The sequence below is a fragment of the Microtus ochrogaster genome, chromosome 17 (genome assembly GCF_000317375.1).
Source record: "Microtus ochrogaster isolate Prairie Vole_2 chromosome 17, MicOch1.0, whole genome shotgun sequence".
NCBI lineage: Eukaryota > Metazoa > Chordata > Mammalia > Rodentia > Cricetidae > Microtus > Microtus ochrogaster.
In genome coordinates, this window is record NC_022019.1 from 9,128,631 (window position 1) to 9,148,434 (window position 19,804).

Below are 19,804 nucleotides of genomic sequence, written 5' to 3' on the forward strand. Positions count from 1 at the left end.
GCATAAGCATATGTGGATACCAGAGAAGTCAGGTTATCTTCTTCCAGAGATAGAGTTTTTCACTAAACCTGGTGCCCACCAATTGACTAGGTTAGCTGGCCAGCAAGCTCCAGGAATCCACCTGTCTCCACACCCTCAGCACTGAGGCTCCCTACACATGCCACCATACCCAGTGTTTGTGGAGGTGCTAGATAGCCAAACTCAGGTCTACTTGCTTGCATAGAAAGTTCTTTACCCACAGAGCTGTCTCCTAGCCCCAAGAAGAACACTTATTTGCAAATGATACCTTTCGCCCACACCGGCATTCCTAACTAGGGATGCTGACTACTGGAACACACCAGTTGTTAAAGAGTCCATCTTCCAGATGTCGATCACATGCCATGTGACATTTTGCTTAATGATGTACCACGTGTATACAGGAAGTTCTCAGATACCACCCTATCGCCTGGGGACCTCATAGTTGTTTTTGTAAGAATCCTCTATGGTGCTGAGATTGCTAGCGACTCTTTTTCAGAGTACATCCACATTGTAAAGCTACATACACAGTTAGCTCAGCATGGCCCTGAGCTAGGAGTCTGAGTCATGAAGACCGACCTTCCCTCAAAACTCTCATAACTTCCCTTTTGTGTGCTTTAGAAATTGTATTTAATTCTGTATATGTGTGTTTATCTATGTGTTAGCACATGCATGGGACAGCAAGGACCCTTAGAGTCCTTCAGGGGACTCAGAGCCCCCTGGAGCTAGTTGTAAGCTATTGTGAGTCACCTGGTGCGGGTGCTGGGAATCAAACTCAGGCTCCCGAGAAAAGTAGCACATTCTGCAGCATCTCCCCAGCCTCGTTATTTTGTTTTGTTATTGTTGCTTCTGGATAAATGTATTTGACTCTAACAAGGAAGGAAGCAAGAGGCCAACTCAAGGTTAACAATTCAATGTGACTCTGGTCTTAGGACAACCAATGCCATAACAGCATGTTAAAGTTAAAATAGCATGTTGAAGATAAGTGTGATCATTTGTAGTCCCAATGGCAGGGAGGCAGAACCAGGGGAATCCTAACAGCTTAGCCTACTTGGTGAGTTCCAGGCCATCAAGAGAAGTTGTTTCAAAAAGGAAAAAAGAAAAAAAAAAAAGAAGGATAACATCACACCTGAGGTTGTCCTCAGGATGCCATAGACACACACCTGTGTAAGGTCACAAGCGCACACATGTACGTACACACATGTAGACACAATAAAATAATGATGATGATCTTCATGTGGGTAGAAATCTAGCCTATGGCGTTCTTTTGAGAAAGAACCTACTTGGAAGGAAAAATCTGGATGCGGGCAAGACACTACAACCCTTAGAGTGTGGCTTAGTAAGATGGGCGCAGGCTCATTTCACCTACTGACCGAGGCCACCAACCATCTTGTCTCACCTGAGACATTTCCTGCTCAAAGCAGGAAGAGCCTGGAGAGTTTCTGATGTTTGATCCCTCCCTCATTCCCTGGAGGGGCCACCCATCAGCCTTCCAGCAAGACACAGCCTGCAGGGCAGATAGGAAACTCTTGGAAAGCCAGGCTTAATAACAATTCCATCTTTCTTCGCAGGCTCATCAGGGCGTGTCCTGGCCTTGCTGTGTGACAGACACTCATCCCCTCGGCACCATCAGCCTCTTACCTTCCCCTGGGCCGTAGGAGGAGCTGGCTGTCCAGGACTTGGCTTCCACATAACCCACTTCCCTGCAGACAACGTGGGCAGCGTGGATGGAGAAGTCATCATCACACACAGTGCCCCACTGGCCTTCATAATAGACCTCCACGCGGCCTTCATTATGCTTCCTCTTCTGGCCCGCCAGGCGGATCTGGATCTTGACCACATCGGAGGGTACCTGGTGCTGATGGTACTCGGGAGCGGGCTGCTGGAAGTACTCGGGGTACTGGAGTTGGTAGGGCCAGCTCTCATACTGTGCTAGGCTCAGGGAAGGCAGGAAGACAAACATAGCCAAACAACCATAGAAGCGGGAGCCAAAAGGTATCTCCATCCTTGTCCTGTGCTGAGAAGAGGTCAGGGGTGGCAGCAGGAACTTTCTGGAACAAATAAAAATGAGTGGGAGAGCCATTAGTCTAGGATAAAGGTTGTAGGTTTCTGTGACGTTACCTTCCAGGCTTAGCATGCAAAGCTCTTCCGGGTTACATTCCAGCCCAGTTCTGTACCCATTTCAGTTTTGGCAACACCAGTCTGAGTTCCCATAGTCTATCACCCATCTTCCTCATCTTTGGAATGCTGTCATCCATACTCGTAACTAAATTTAAAGAAAACCTTTGCTTTTCTTCTTTAAATTTATTCGATTTTATGTATATGCATATATGTATGTATGCGGGCAGGCATACCACTGTATGGGTGTGGAGGTCACAGGACAACTTGTGGGAGCTGATTTTCTTATTTCACAGGTGGGTCCTGGGGATTGAACTTAGGTCATCAGTCTTGGCCACAAGCTCCTTTACCTGCTGAGTCATTTCTCCAGCCCCCCTTCTTTCTGTCTTTCTCCTTCCCCAATGGAGAAGTTAGCAAAGTTCAAGTGAACTGACAAAGAATGAAGGAAGCACCCCGGTTGTCAACAAAGGCTAGCCATGACCTCTCGGTGTTTGCTGAGTCACTTCCATTGAAAATGGTGGAGCAAGCTGGGCATAGTGGCACATGCCTTTAATCCCAGAACTTGGAAGGCAGAGGCAGTCACGTCTCTGTGAGTTTGGTGCCTGCCTGGTCTACATAGCAAGTTCAAGTTCCAGAAGAACCTACTCTGTCAAAAAGAAGGAAAAGGAGGAAGAGGAGAAGGAGGAGGAGGAGGAGGAGAGGAAGAAGAGGAAGAGGAAGAAGAAAAGAAAGGAAGAAAGAAAAGAAAAAGAGAAAAAGAAAAGAAAAAGAGAAAAATATGGAGCAAAGAAGGGGGATAAAGTCTGTAGGCAAGTGGAATGCACTCTCAGAGAAGTTACAAGGGCCTGTGGCAATTTCTTTCCTATTTATAGTATCTCTCCATAGGGGCAGCAGGAGTTTGAGACCAGACTGCTCCTAACTCATAGAAGAGGGGCTAAGCTCTTTGTGTTGAAGTAGAAGAGGGGTTGAGGAAGCCAGCATCAAGGAGGGCACATCTGTAGTGGAAAGAGAACATGCTAGAAACGGATGAACTGAGTTTGAATCCTCATTCTGATATTGATCAGTTGTGGGACCTTGGGCAAAAACATTGAATTTCTCTGCACACCAGTTTCCTCATCTACTGAACATAGATCATAATACTATGCAGCCCACAGAACCGTCTCAGAGCTCAATGAATGGCACCCCAGAAGCTCTGCAGCAGGAGTATCCTTTAAATGAAAAATTACAATCTTCGAGGTCGTGGGCATCACAGCCAGCTGAAATGTATGTGTAACTCCAGAGTGAGGTTGTGTATAGAGACCTCATGTGTCTTGGTCCTCAGATAACTCAGAGACTGGGAGATGATGAGAAAGGGACTGTGGGCCTGTCTCAAGGAGGAAGCAGGTTGAGATGTGAGTGTCCAAAAGGAAAAGCCAGGAATTGCAGCTGGAAACCAAAAGGAAAAGCCAGGAATTGCAGCTGGAAACCGCAGGGGCAAACACACTTCATTTCAGCCACACACAAAGGGGCAGAGAGAGCACAGTCCTCGGTTCAGGATGTTACTATCATGGAAGGGCTGGCTAACTTACCCTGGGCTGAAGCCACCCGGAGCCACCTGTGCTGTGCCTTGAAGAGACACAACCCTTTGCATGCTGGTACCCTGTGTGTTTGCTAAGAGAACACACCCTCTGTTATCGCCAGAGACTCAGCAATTCTCATCCTATGACACTCAAACAGGCCCAGAGAGTGATGGGGTTCCTGCAGTGGGGTCCATAGTCTGCACCCTGCTTATGTTTTGTGACACTTACAGCAGAGAGCCTCTAACCCTGCCCTCCAAAGACCGCATGCCTCAAGGAGACCTTGCCAGGTCCCGTTAGACAAACGAAGGTGCTCTCTGGCTGCTTTAAAACCAACGTTGCTTGTGCTTTGCTCTGTTGTCCACCAAGCTTTGTGACCAGAAACTCAACCCTGAGGGCTCCCACGAAGCCACGTATCTGTTTCTGATAGGTAGACTCATTTGTATTAGAAAAGTCTTACCACGAACAACCACAAACAGTAAATAAGCCTACTAAGAACACGCACTACATGACGTTTTGCTCAACAAAAGACCCTGCCTATGAAAATGATCCCATAAGTTTATACTGGAGATGAAAATTCCCATCACCTGGTAACACGGTAGCCAGACTAACATCACAGCACAACGCACTGCGGCATTCCTCCTGTTTGCTGGGGTGGTGGTGGGAACAAATCCACTGCGTCGCCTTTGTCTCAAAGAGCAGAAATGGTACAGCCCAGCACATGGGTATGACCGCAACTTGACTGTTTTGTGCCTTTGTCATATTGGATTTTTGTTTGTTTTGGCTTTTTTTGTTTTGTTTGAGACATGGTCTCACTCTGTAGCCCAGGCTGAATCAGACTCACAGGGCTCCTCCTGCCTCCGCCTTCACGTGCTGGGATTACAGGAACAAGCCACCACACCTGCAATCATAGCTTGTTTCATCACTGCTCGGCCATTGCTCCTTCTGCTTGGGAACAACGCTGAATGCAAAATGTCATGCTGTGTCACACCCGCAGCGGCCTTCCACAGCTTGTTTACAAGTCTCCTGATCACATTAGGAGGCCACATGGAGGGACTAGTGTCCAACCATTCAGGTTTGTGAGGGAACATTCTAGGATGTTTAAACAATGCCTGAGTATCCTGTCCCTTCTGTGTCGTTCCTCCCCACCTTTACCCTCCCCACCCCAACCCTCGTCATTGGGTGAAACTTGATGCTGGAAGGCTACCTAGGCTACATGGGCTCAAAGAGCCAAGGATGCAGAGAGAAAGGATGTGCACAGAGATGGGCTTACATAGGTCTCTGCCTTTCCCAAGTGAGTGCCCAGTAGGTTGGAGAGCTGAGGGACATTTTTAGTGGCCTTCAAGGACTGACAAGACAGACATCAGAGGCCATGGGAAGGGACTGGTGAGACAAATTAGGACACGGAGTGTAAGCGATGTGCCTGGAAACCCAAAGAATGTGCAGAGGAAGCATTTGAAGGGCAGCGGTGGGGAATTATTCACACCGATGCACAGTAGAAGAGCAAGCAGTGCACACATGGAGGAAACCACCTCCGGGCACACGGACTGTGGACAGTCAGGAAAGGAGGAAATCTCACACATAGCCAGAGGGAGATGGGCATGCTACATCTGAAGAACATCAGGCAGTCTCTCCGCAAAAATAAGAATAACAGGATGACATTTTCCAAGGGCTGGCACAGCAACAGCGGTCTATGGATTGGGGAAAAAATGAAGATGAAATGGGGACACTGAGACAAACAAAAACGGAGGCACTAGAAGATCTTTAAGCCAAAGGAAAAGTAATGCCAGAAATGGTGTGGAGGTTTAGGAAAGAATGAAGGACGGAATAGGAAACGACATGAGCACACCTAAATGCAAACCCACTGTATAAAAACAATAACAATGTCCTGTGTCCTCAAATATCTGTACTATGGACTGGAGAGGTAGCTCAGAGTTAGGGCACTTGCCTTTCAGGAGTGAGACCCTGGGTTTGGCACTCAGAGTTGCATCATGATGGTGATAAAAAAAAAAAACAGCAACAACTGTGTGTGTGTATGTGTGTGTGTGTATGTGTGTGTCTGTGTCTGTGCGTGTTTCACTACTTCCCAATAGTGGCACAGATTGGAAACAAAAATAGCTTTTGCAAGACAGTATAAAAGCACAATAGATGCTCCAATTAAAAGACAAACGTCACCAACACAGACTGAACAATATAATCAAACGACATATTCTTACAAAAGACCACGAAAAAATAGAAGATGATACACAGTGTTCAGCTCAGTCAAAAGAAAGCTGATCCAAAGTGAGATAACACTGACTCCAGAACAAAAAAACCCTATCAGAGCCCAAAGGGAAAAGCTAACGAAAGAGTCAATCTGTCAGGAAGCTACAACTGTGTGGATGTGCATGGGTCATTTCAGCATGCATGAGATAAAAACTGACGGAATGAAGGGGAAATCAGATCCACGGCCGATCCTTACCTGCAGCGGAGACTCTCCTCACAGACGGCCCAGGCACTGAGTACAGAAACAAGGAGATCAACCACATGACAATTCACGGAGTTCCTGGAAGCTGTACTCAACAACTCCACAGGACAGATGCCCTTCAAGGACACACAGACTTGCCTAAATGAACCCCAAGGTGAGTCAACAGCCAAGTCTCAATGCAATCAATGAAAGCACACAAAGCGTACTGTCTGACCGCAGGAGAATTTAGCCAGGTGCCAAGGCTGAAAACCTAATGAGCATTTGTTGGTTTTGTTTCTAAAAACACAGACTGTGGTCTTGGTAAATTCTGACGAAGCTAGAGATACTGGTAGAGCACTTCATAGCAAGCACAAAGCCTGGGATTCAATCCTCAGCAATACCTGTAGTCTCTGCACGTGGGAAATAAAGATAAGAGAATTTCGAGTTCAAGACCATCCTAAACTACACAGTAAGCTAGGGGCTAGCCTGGGCTGTATAAGACACTCTCAAAACAAGCAAACAACGAAAACAGAAACATAAGGTGTGTGTGGAGGGGGGGTGGTTGTTTTAGATGCTGCCTCTGTCGGCTCAAATCAAGGTCACCTTGCAGTGACCTTCCACTATCAAAGTTCAAAGGCTATCCTGGCACCTCATATGGCCAAGGACATGAGCATACACGTGTCTCTTGTTGCTGCGTGCCTTCTTCTTACAAAGTCACCAGGATTCAAACAGGGTCCCTACTGGGATGATTTAGTCTAATTCTGGTTTCCCCAAGGCCTCACCTCTGAGGGAACAAATCCTTGGGCAGACACTTCTAACCATGAAGCTAGAGAATCCCCAACCATTATGACAATGACATACTATTCATCTCCTTCCAGTGCCTGAGACCATATGCATTTGCTTGTTGGGCTAACTCTCAGACATCCTTCTCAGGTGAGGCCGGGCTCTGAGTGAACAGAACTGTCCTAGGCTATGACAGACGTGACTCTGACAGCCTAATTGTGCCCCTAGGACATCGGTGAATGTCCAAGGGCTGAACTCTGTGAGCCTAGGTGACCTGACTCCGAATTCTGGAGTTTTGCTTTGTCTTGTCTTGTTTTTGTCTTTGACTCTTCCTGTTTGGTTTTCTGAGATGGCTCTGTGTAGCCCAGGCTGGCCTAGAACTAGAAGCCCTCTTACCACCACCTTCTGAACACTGGCATAAATCCCTATACCCAGCTCGCTGTGCTTTCTCTTTTTTTTTTGAAAATTAAGAAAGTCAGTGACCTGACAAAGGTCAAGTTGAGTGATTTGTAGTTACTGCATTAAAACACATACACACACGCAATACACACACACACACACACACACACACACACACACACAATGACTCCTATGTTTCTCTCAATATAGGAGTTATCTCCTCATTCATAATTTCAGCCACCCATCCTCAGTTTCATGGGAAGACTGTAAGTGGAAAATTCTAAGAATAAACAACTCATTCGTTTTAAATTCTGCAGTTATCTCAAGTAATGGGATGCAATCTCATGCTGACCTATGCCACGCCCCCTCCATCCAGGATGACAATCAGCTCTTGATACACCTTACCTTGTATCTTGGCCGTCTATACCACCCACCCATTCATGAATCAGTCAGCAGCTTGTCTCATCGTGCTCTGATATGGGACCCCTCGCATGTGTTCAGGTAACCATTGTTTTAGTACCGATGGCCTCAAAGCACAAGAGCACAGAGGCCAAACGCTCAGATAGGAAAAAACAAAAGCCACAAAGTGTTTTCTCAGTAAAGAGAAGACTCACAAGCTGGAGTGCTAAAACTCTTTCCCAAAATGTGAAGACGGAAAAAAGTTGAACCAGAACCGTGAACACCAGCATGGTAAGACGCTTGGAGAAAGAGTGTCCTAGGTTAGGTTTCTTTCTATGGCTGTGACCAAAAGCAACTTGGGGAGAAAAAGTTTTATTTGGCTTACACCTTCCAGGTCATCACTGAGGCAGGAGTCAAAGCTGAAGCCGTGGAGGGGTGCTGCTTACTGGCTTGCTTCTCATAGCTTGCTCAGTCTGTCCCAGGACCGCCAGCCCAGGGGTGGGACCGCCCACAGTGAGCTGGGCCCCAGCTACAGCAGTCACTAATCAGGAAAATGCCCTACAGACATGCCACAGGGCAATCATACGGAGGTGATTCCTCGATAGATTCCCTCATTCCAGATGAGTCTAGCTTGTGTCAAGTTGGCCAAAACCAAGCAGCACAAAGAGAAAAGCAGAGGATCCATTGAAGTTGTATTTCAGCGTACTGTTAACGTTTTATTTCATTATATGCTGTGAATCTCTTACCAGGTGTGGTAGTTTGACTGGAATTGGCCCCCATGAGCTCACAAGGGAGTGGCACTATTGGGAAGTGTGGCCTCGTTGAAGTAGGTGTGGCCTTGATGTAGGAAGTGTGTCACTGGGGGCAGACTTTGAGGTCTCCTTTGCTCAAGCTTCACTCAGTATGACACCTAAGAGTCCACTTCCTGTTGCCTGCAAGCCATAGGGCTCACAGTCCACTTCCTGTTGCCTTCTGACCAAGATGTAGCCAACACCATGTCTGCCCACATGCCGCCATGATGATAATGGACTAAAATGGTAAGTAAGCCACCTGAAATAAATGTTTTCTTTAGAAGAGTTGCCGTGGTCACGGTGTCTCTTCACAGCAACAGAAACCCTAAGACACCAGGCTTAATTTACAAATTGAATTTCATCATTAGAATACATCTAAAGGGGAAGAGAGCGTGATCTATGTAGGAATCTGTGCTATCTCTGGCTTTGCACACCCACTGAGGGTCGTCTTCATCTGAAGGCGAGCTGGCACTCTCTAGGCAGGGCTGTCCAACCTTTTGATACTGACATCTCCAAACAGTCTGGGCTGCTCATAGCTCTCATGGGATGCATGCGGCCTGTGGGCTGCAGGTCAGACAGGCCCTGGTGTGAAGTCATCAACGATGGCTTTATCCCAAGGAGGAAATCAAGGGACAGAGGCTCAGTAAGTTAGGCTGTCCTGGTGGGAAGTAGAAGGCAGGGATCCAAATGTGTGTGACCAGGTGGCCAAAGCTATGCCCTGCCCTTTGCTCTGTGGCCCTTGTCCCCACCCCAAGGGTTTCAGATCCTCTAATCTTGTTCCAAAAAGAGATGGGGGGAAATGTGATCTTGTAATTTAAAAAAGAAAACTCTTAATTTCTGGCTTTGGGTGTCTATAGACAGCTACACCCGGTTCCCCAGACTTCATGGGTGTGTCCCTGTGCAGTGCCACATCTTCCCTAGAAAGAGGGCTCTCTGCTCCTTCACTTCTTCGGCTCCACCTTTATATGTCCAATTCGGCTACTTTTCTTTCCTCTTAAAAATAATCTTAATGCGCTTTTCCCTCTCTGTTGGGACAGTTATTCATATTGATGATAAAGATCTGAGCAAATGACAACTGGTGAAAGGAAAAGAAAATAAGTAATACAGCTGTTGGGTCCATCGCCATCAAATCTGCAATGCTCGCTCTTCCGTCTTTCCTCTGTATCTATTGCCTTGGAAAAATTTGAATCACTGAGCATGCCTATAGCCCCCATACTAGAGGAAGGAGAAGGAATACCATGAGTCTGAAAAACACTGGGCTGCATAACAAGTCCAAGACCAAGCAGAGGTATATAGTGAAACGCTGTGTCAAAAAGCCAAGGGTTGGGGACATAGCCCAGTGGTAGAGCGTTTGCCTGGCATGTGCAAGTCACTGGGTTCAATCCCAGCACTGGGGACTGAAAACCAATGGGAATCCTTTCCTACATATTGCCTTGGAAAATGAGATTTCTCTCTGTCTCTCTGTCTCTGTCTCTCTCTCTCTCTGTCTCTCACCCTCTATGTAGACCAGGCTGATCTTGATTTTATAGAGACCCACTTGGTTTTATTTCCCAAGTGCTGAGATAAGGTGTGCGCCACCATGCCCAGCTTGAAAAGTGCTTTTTAAGGCAGGGAGTGGTCTATCTAGAGTTCTATGATAGCCAAGGCTACATAGAGAAACCTTGTCTCAAAAATACACACACACAAACACAAAACTCTGTCTTTTAATTGAATAGTATATAGCAGACATTATAGTTAATTTTTCTGTTATATAGTTATTATTTATTATGATGATTAATCTTGATGGTGAACTGGACTGGATTGAGAGGCACCTAAGAATTTAGTAAAGATCACTTTTGCATGTGTGTATGTGGGGGTGTACAGAAAAGATGACTTTAAGTGGGGGAGATGAGTGGCACCAGTTGGTAGGCTGTCCCCTGGATGAAGGACAGGTACTACCTGCTTCCTGGCCACAATGTATGATGGTCTTCTCTGCCATACCCTCATCACCATGATTAACTGATGCCTCTGAAACCGTGAACCAAAACAAATCTTTCTTCTCTAAAGTTGTTTTTCATGGCTAGAAAGATGGCTCAGTGGTTAAGAGCACTGATTGGGGTTCAATTTCCAGCACCCACGCAGCAACTCAAAACTGTCTGTAATTCCAGGGGACCCAACACCATGGCAAAATACCAATGTACATAAAATAAAAGTAAAGTTGATTTTCTCTAGTATTTTTCCAGAGTGACACAAAATTACAATTATAGAGCATTGAGTCATACAGAAAGACTATAATTCTGCTTCTAAATCTCTCTGCCACTGTATACATTGTTGAAATGAAAACCCATATTGCTAAAATGTTACACAACCTTGGGATGCATTCCTAAAAATAAACTAGGGAGGCAGAAAAGTCTATAAAAAAGCCAACACTTCTGCAAAATACACTAAGGATTCGGTGAGTTTCCAGTGTGGTCAGCAGTACGGAGGTTTCCCTGAACTGATATGCAAACATAATATTTTGCTTTAGTTGGCATTGCTTTGGCTACCCAGACTCTTTCTTTGGAGCTATCTTTGTGCCTTTTTCCCCCTTTCCCGTTTTCGCTTTGCTTTGTATGATTCATCTCTAAGCTGGAATCCAACCAACCCACAAGAGGGTGATGTTCCAGGCATCCCAGAAGACCAGACACCCAAAGTAGTGGGGCTATGGGGACCCCATGAATCTAGGCTTCTCTTTACTCCAAACGGAAGTGATTGTTTCTTGCCTTTTCTGACACTTGAACATAAACCAACATGGCAAATTCCCCATCCACTACTCCAGATATATGGAGCCATCTGGAAGGATGGGGGCACCTCTGTCTTCTTCAGACCTGCTCCATCAGTTCCCACCAGAGGAGGTCAGGAAAGGACTTAAGGGGTGGCTGGGCAGTTAAGAGCACTTGCTGCTCTTGCTGAAGACCCAAGTTCAATTCCTAGCACCCACATCAGGTGGCTCATAACCATGTGTAACTCAGTTCCAATGGATTTGATGTCCTCTTCTGGCCTCTGAAGGTACACACAAACATATACACACACACACATGCACACACAGAGAGAGAGAGAGAGAGAGAGAGAGAGACAGAGACAGAGACAGAGACAGAGACAGAGACAGACAGACAGACAGACAGACAGACAGACAGACAGACAGAGAGAAAGGGAAAGAGAAAGAGAAAAAGAGGGAGAAAGAAAAAGAGAAACTAAAATAAAAAATTAATTAAAAGAAGAAGAGCTAGGGAGATGGTACAGGCGCTAAAAGTGCTTTCTGTGTCCTACAGCTGATAAACACCTTCAGTAATGTAGCAGGATACAAGATTAACCAAAAAAAAAAAAAATCAGTAGCCCTCCTATATACAGATGATATGCAGGCAGAAAAAGAAATTAGAGAAACATCATCCTTTACAATAGACACAAATAATATAAAATATCTTGGGGCAACTCTAACCAAACAAGTGAAGGGCCTGTATGACAAGAACTTTAAATCTTTGAAGAAAGAAATCGAAGAAGACATCAGAAAATGGAAAGATATTCCATGCTCTTAGACAGGAAGGATTAGCACAGTAAAAATGGCAATCTTACCAAAAGCAATCTACAGATTCAATGTAATACCCATCAAAATTCTAGTAAAATTCTTCATAGACCTTGAAAGAACAATATTAAACTTCATTTGGATAACCAAAAAACTCAGGATAGCAAAACCAATTCTGTACAATAAGGGAATTTCTAGAGGCATCATCATCCCTGACTTCAAACTCTACTACAGAGCTACAGTACTGAAAACAACTTGGTATCAGCATAAAAACAAACAGTAGTGCCAAGAGAATCAAATCAAAGACTCAAATATTAATTCACACACCTTCAAACACCTGATTTTTGACAAAGAAGCTAAAAATGTAAAATGGTAAAAAGAAAGCATATTATACAAGTGGTGCTTGCATAAATGGATATCAACATGTAGAAGAATGAAAATAGATCCATATCTAGCGCCATGCACAATACTCAAGTCCAAATGGATCAAAGACCTCAACATAAAACCAACCACATGAACCTCATGAAAGAGAAAGTGGGAAGTACCCTTGAACACATTGGCACAGGAGACCACTTCCTAAATATAACCCCTAAGTAGCACAGACACTAAACGAAACAATTAATTAATGGGACCTCCTGAAACTGAGAAGCTTCTGTAAAGAAAAGGACATAGTCAACGAGACAAAACGGCAACCTACAGAATGGAAAAAGATCTTCATCAACCCCACATTTGACAGAGGACTGATCTCCAAAATACACAAAGAACTCAAGAAACTAGTCATCAAAAGAACAAACAATCAATCCAATAAAAAAAAATGGGGTACAGACCTAAACAGAGAGCTCTCAACAGAAGACTCTCAAATGGTCAAAGACACTTAAGAAAATGTTCAACTTTCTTAGCCATCAGAGAAACGCAATTCAAAACAACTCTGAGATACCATTTTATACCTGTCAGAATGGCCAAGATCAAAAACACTGATGACAGCTTATGCTGGAGAGGATGTGGAGTAAGGGGAACACTCCTCTACTGTTGGTAGAAGTGTAAACTTGTACAGCTACTTTGGAAATCAGTATGGTTTCTCAGAAAATTAAAAGTCAATCTACCTCAAGACCCAGCAATACCATGCTTGGACATATACCCAAAGGATACTCAATCATGCCATAAGGACATGTACTCAACTATGTTCATAGCAGCATTGTTTGTAATAGCCAAAATCTATAAACACCCTAGATGCCCCTCAACTGAAGAATAAATAAGGAAAATGCGGTACATTTACACAATGTAGTACTACTCAACTGCAAAAAATAATGATATCTTAAAATTTGCAGGCAAATGGGTGGAACTAGAAAAAAAATCATACTGAGTGAGGTAACCCAGATCCAGAAAGACAAATATAATATGTACTCACTCATAAGCAGATATTAGACATAAAGCAAAGGATAACCAGTCCACAACCCCAGAGAGCCTAGACAATAAAGAAAACCCTGAGAGAGACATATATGGACCCACCTGGAAAGAGAAAAAGACAAGATCTTCTGAGGAAACTGGGAGAGTGGGGAGCAGTGGGGAGCAGTGGGGAGGGTGGGAGGGGAGAGGGGAGGAAGGAAGGGGAGTGGGGAAAAACGTATAGCTCAATAAAAAACAATAACAATAGTGCTTGCTGTGAAAGCAAGAGGAGTTGAGTTCCTGTCCCAAGTAGCCACATAAAAGCTGGGCATGGCCATGTGTGATTGTAACCCAAGAATTAGATATGGTGATGGGTGGATCCTGGATCCCCGCTGACCAACCAGCCTAGCCTAGACAGAAGACTTCAAGTTCAGCTACAGACTCTGTCTCCAAAGAACAAAGCAATAGAAGGAGACATCCAACATCTTCCGCTGATCTCATCATCAATATGTGTGGGCATTTTGTAGCACAACATATACCATGGGGTGGGAGAGAAGGGAGAGGGAAGAGAGACAAAGAAGAGAGAGGTGGGGGAGGGAGCCTCATCTCTACACTACTACTGGACGAATACAGGGCGAGTGGCCAGACAACAGAAACACTATTCTCAGCATCCCTCTGAATCCTGAGGTGTCTCTTCATAGCCAGAGTCTCAGAACACTCCACAGCAGAGAAGTTGCATCATAGACATGGTGGAAATTCTGGAATCTCTGAACTGTGAGCAGAGGGTGTTCGCCAACTGTGTCAGCGGGCCACAGCAGATGATTGCAGAGACTCCGCAGCTCGGTCCACACATCCTGAGGTTGTGCAGGCTGGAGCAGGTGGGGGGGTGGGACTGTCCCATACGTCCTTCTTTGAAGAATATCCTACTGACTATAACTTGAGTGACATCTGGGAACTTTGCACCAGAGGCTCTTAATGACTCATCCGGTGGAGCTCAGGAAAAGGTCAACACCAGAGGGCTGTGAGCAACATGACTAAGGACTGGGGTAGCTGTCTGGCAGAGTCAAAAATACTGTTGCTTACCAGAAAGTGATACATTTTGTCCCCAGTATTTTCTCACTGGCTTGCAATTAAGCAGTTAAGGATATTCCTACATTACATTTAATCTATTTGGGAATATAATGTCCACTAAGCCCCCTGACGCGAGGTGCTGGACTACAAGGGCAGTCTCACTCTCATTTATATGTCTAGTAATATTTGTTTTGAAAAGACTAAGTGCTCCAATGCTTGGTGCATATAAACTTATTGCTATATTTTTCGTGACAAATGGTTCCTTTGGTCAAGACATAGGAGCCCTCTTTGTCTAAGCTATTCTGTTCCTATGTCTGTTTATTTAATCTACTCATGCTTTTGGAATCTATTTGCTTGAATTGTCATTTTATCTTTCCATTCTGTCTGTGTCCTCATAGGCTAAGGATATTTATTATGGATATGATTTTTTGGGGTCTTCTTTTTAAATCAGCCAGCCTGTGTTTAATTAGAGAATTAAGGCTATTTACATCCAGGGCTGCGAGTGAGACACACATCCACCTACACACTTGATCCTCACATTTTGTTGACATTTTTCTTAGTAGTTTTGGTCTATTTTGTTTATTTCTTTCTCTTTTTTTTTTTTTTTTTTTTTTTTTTTTTTTTTTTTTTTTTTTTTTTTTTGGTTTTTCGAGACAGGGTTTCTCTGTAGCTTTGGAGCCTGTCCTGGAACTAGCTCTTGTAGACCAGGCTGGCCTCGAACTCACAGAGATTCACCTACCTCTGCCTCCCGAGTGCTGGGATTAAAGGCGTGCGCCACCACCGCCTGGCTTATTTCTTTCTCTTTTATTTCAAAGATTTGAGGATTTGTTCCATTGGTAATGCCTGAGCCTTTTCTACTTCTCACTTGTAGATTTGGTGTTTTTAGTGGAATTTATACATAATTTTTTGGTCTATTAAAGCAGAAGCAAACTTTACTCCAGAAAAAGAAAGAGAAATTACTGTAGAGCATACAAAGCTTATCAGCTATAGCTGTGACCGTAGTCAGAGATCAGACTTCTGTAGCTGTGACAATGGGTGGTTTCCGAACTACCCTCCCCCTTCTTTTGGCCATTTTTTAAAAATTGAGATATACATTTTTCTCTGCTCCCATCCCTTCCTGCCCCTCCCCTTCTACTCTCCCCCATTACGCTCATGCTCCCAATTTACTCAGAAGATTTTGTCTTTTGCTCCTTCCTATATAGATTCAAGTATGTCTCTCTTTAAAGGATGTGGGGTACAGGGGATGTTTTTCCATTGCTGGTAGGAGCACAAAATTGTACAGACATTTTAGAAATCAGTATGGTGATTTCTCAGAAAATTAGGAAACAATCTACCTCAAGACACGGCAATACCACTATTGGGTATATACCCAAAGGGTTTTCAATCATACCATAAGGACATGTGTTCAACTATGTTCACAGCAGCATTATTTGTAATAGCAAGAACCTGGAAACAACCTAGATGCCCCTCAACTGAAGAATGGATAAAGAAAATGTGGTACATTTACACAATGGAGTACTACTCAGCAGAAAAAAATAATAACATCTTGAAATCTGCAGGCAAATGGATAGATCTAGAAAAAAAAACATACTGAGTGAGATAACCCAGGCTCATAAAAACAAATATAATAATATGTACTCACTCATAAGTGACTTCTAGACATTAAGTAAAGAAAATCCAACCTACAGTCCACAACCCCAGACAACCTAGACAAAAAAGAGGACCCGAAAAATTTATACATATTTTCTAATGATGGAGTTTATCATATTTCTCTCTTCTTGGTATAGAATTCTTTCTACCATATTCTATAATTGTGGTCTACTAGTTATGAATGCCTTTAACTTAGCCTTGTCATAAAAGATCCTTACCTCTCCCTTGACTGTGATGGACAGCCTTGCTGGGTATAATAGTCTTGGTAGTCATTTTCTTTCAGTGCCTAAATAGCTCATCACATGCCTTCTTGGTATTCTGAGAAACTGTTGATCTAGGAAGTATGCCTTTCTCTTGTTACTTGGCATTTCTGCTGAATATACTGCTGAGTATAAAAAGTCTTCCTTTGTTCTGTCCTTTTGACAACTTTATTATAATTTGTCACAGCGAAGTATCAGGGGTTTGAATGTTTCCTGTACTTAGGTGCTTAAGTTTTCACCAAGATTTGGAAATTGTTCTGCTTTTATTTTTATTGGATGGGTTTTCTATGCCCTCAGCCTGTAACTCTTCTTCAGGCATGCCAGCAAGCCAAATATTTGATCTTTTAAGGGTACCCCCAAATCTCTCACATGGTCTCTCATTTTTCTTTCTTTCCATCTGTTACTAACTTATTTAAAGTCTTGTCTTCAAGTGTGTTATTTTTTCTTCTATCTGATCTAGTCTGTCTCTAAAGACATCAACTGATTTTTCTGATTTTTTTTTTTAGTTTCTCATTCCTGACTTTCTATCTTGTTCTCTCTTTATTTCCTCTGTCTTGACTATGCATATGGTCAAATGTCTACTTCAGACCCTCCAGTGCCTTCTTACATCACAAACCTGCTAATCACATTATCTCTCAAAGCACTGAGCACTTTTGAATTCGTTGTTCCATGTTTCATCTTATTTGAAATCTTTGGAATCAGTTACTAAAAGGTTGTGAACATTGGAAGGCATCATTTTTCTTGCATTATTTTTAGGTTAATCTGTTAATCTGTTGGGATGGGTATCTTTTTTACGTTTATGTGATAGCTTTCTTAATGACTTTCTTTTGGCAACGTGTCTTGAGGACCCTATCCTGAGCTTCATCCAAGTAGAATTTCTTGCTCATGCCATACTCCAAGGCTACCCTTCCAGCATGTTTTTTCCCATATACACTGACCTGGCAGCTGAGCTAAAGCCAGAAAGTGGAATGATACATTTTCCTGTGCATGGGACCATGTGGGCCAGATCCAACTTTATACAGGCATCAAGAGATACACCCCACTGGTGAAGGTGCCCAAAAGGTGAGTCAAAGGATGGAAAGCAGAAACCAAATAAATAAATAAATAAGCTAGACAAAGCAGGCACAAAATTAATCAGAAGAGAAAAAGAAGGGTACTATATATGAATAAAGGGAATAATTAATAATTAAGTCGTTTTACTATTTTTAACTGTCTGGAGTTACAGACAGTTGTGAGCTTCCATGTGGGTGGTTGCTGGAAACTGGACCCGGCTTCTTAGGAAGAGAAGGAAGTGCTCTTAATCGCTGAGCCATTTCCCCAGCCCATATCTGCACGTCTGTGTTCCTGAGCCCCATTCTTCCCCTGCTGCCCCCATACATGGTCTAGACAATCATGGGAGACAAGCTCACCACAGGAGAGCACATGGCCCATGCTGCTGCTGAACAGCAGGGTTGGACTTCAGCTGAACTCTGTCACCAATCAGAATATGTTATTTGACATCTCTAGAGATTAGATCAGGGCCTGAGGTGAGGACTGTCTCCTTCGCTGGACTGAGATTCCTGCCGAGGCCAACAGGAGTGATGAATGGTCTTGGCTCAGGGCCAAGACTGCATTTCCGAGTGGTGGTCTGGGGCTGTTTCTGGCTACTCTTCCAGGAGGGAGGCTGTCTTGGACAGATGAGGTACCTTCAGAGCATGAGGGAAGTCCTTGTGAATCCCTCAGACACAGATGGAGGCTTTTAGACACCAGACTGGTCCAGGCCTGATTCATTTTGCCCCTGGCCTGGCCCTGAATTCCACCTCAGTCCCGTCTATTTCTGGTCATACAGATGGAATGCTCGGTGCTCGGAGAGGTGGTGGGAAGGTAGTTATACAGAGGTGAATATTTTTCAGCCTTCAAAATGAAAGCTTTGTTGGCATAATTTGTTGTGACTAGTCAGGGTTCCCCACAGCCCACCTCGGGCTTGGGGTGAACTCTAACTTTGACCAGGATGTTCCCTTGGGAGGCTAAAGGAACAATTTCAAACACTTTCAAATGTGCTTACTGGAAACTCGTAGACTGGATGAAAAGGAAAAACCTCCTATCAACCACTACTAACATGGAGGGGCCAGGGAGATGGCTCCGTGGGTAAAGTGCTTCTTATGCAAGCATGAGAATCAGAATTCAGATCCTCGGTGCCCATGGGCACAGCAGCCTGGGTCTGTAACCATGGCACTTGGGGCAAGAGCCAGGGCCCTCTGCTCAGTCAGCCTAGCTGACACTGTGAACTACAGGCTCGGTAAAATACACTGTCTGAAAAAAATAAGTCATAGAAGCAATTGAGGAAGGCATTCCAACGTCAACTTCTGGCTTCCACATTGCAGCTGCATTGGTGAGCACTCCTGCACACGTGTGTGCATACATGTATAACACACATGTAACAATGAAGTGTCACACTTCATCTGTCCAGTATGTCCTCCATAGTGAAGGGACAGGGAAACTCACAATCAGATGTAAAGGCCATAGAGAAACTCACAAGGCAAGGATGCACACTGAGTTCAAATAGCCAACCTGCATCACTCAAGGAAAAGGGATGCATGGCTTGCACACAAGACAATACTAAGAAGAACAGAATGTTGGCACCCAAGAGTAGCCTCAGATTCTGCAAATAGAGAAGAGTAATAGGGTCCTTGGAATGACATAATAAGTCCAAAGTATCCAGAGTAGTGACTGGCTCATACATAGCCAATGCTCTAAGGGTGATGACTAATATAATCTCAAATTGGGAGGAATCTGGGCAAAACCCAGGAGGGGTATCATTCCATTTGTATTGCATTTTTAAAATTAGTATATATATATGTTGAGGTCAGACGTCAACCCTGGGTGTTGTTTCTCAAGGTTCCATCCATATTGGGTTTTGAGATACAATTTCCCACTGGCCTGTAGTTGCTTTTCAAGTAGCCTAAAGTGGCTGGTCAGTGAGTCCCAGACATCCACCTGTCTCTGTCAGCATATCACTGTTCCTAACTTAACATGCCCAACTTTGTACATGGTTTCACAAGATTATGGGATCTATAGAGGTCTTATTATTCGTGTGGCCTCCTATCAACCACTAACATGCCACAAGGGAAACAGGTTTTACCCTCCTACACACACACTTGCAGACACACCATATCTTAGAACTCATCTTGGAACTAATCAGACTGGTCTGACTTTCCATGCCTCTTGAAAGGAGATGGAAGTTCATAAAAAATAGTCAGGGAGAGAGGAGACTGGGGGCCAGGATGATATACAAACTTAGGAAGTAATCTGGGTTTGTTGTGAATCAACAAGCCTGGTGTCCCCAGGGATGAAACTGCAGACTTCGAGCTAATCCCTTAGCGTGGAGTGCTCAGGGTTAGTCTAGGTGG

At 44.2% G+C, this 19,804-nt stretch overlaps 1 protein-coding gene across 1 annotated transcript in view; it reads right to left on the reverse strand.

The window, feature by feature from the left end:
* The window catches only part of Loxl2 (lysyl oxidase like 2), an 80,164-nt gene that overhangs the window by 55,260 nt on the left and 5,100 nt on the right, over positions 1-19,804 (reverse strand). Inside the window, exon 2 of the mRNA XM_005355453.3 lies at positions 1,657-2,066. Within this exon, the coding sequence (XP_005355510.1) occupies positions 1,657-2,020 (364 nt within the window). The 5' untranslated portion in view covers positions 2,021-2,066. The remainder of the gene's footprint in view (positions 1-1,656; positions 2,067-19,804) is intronic.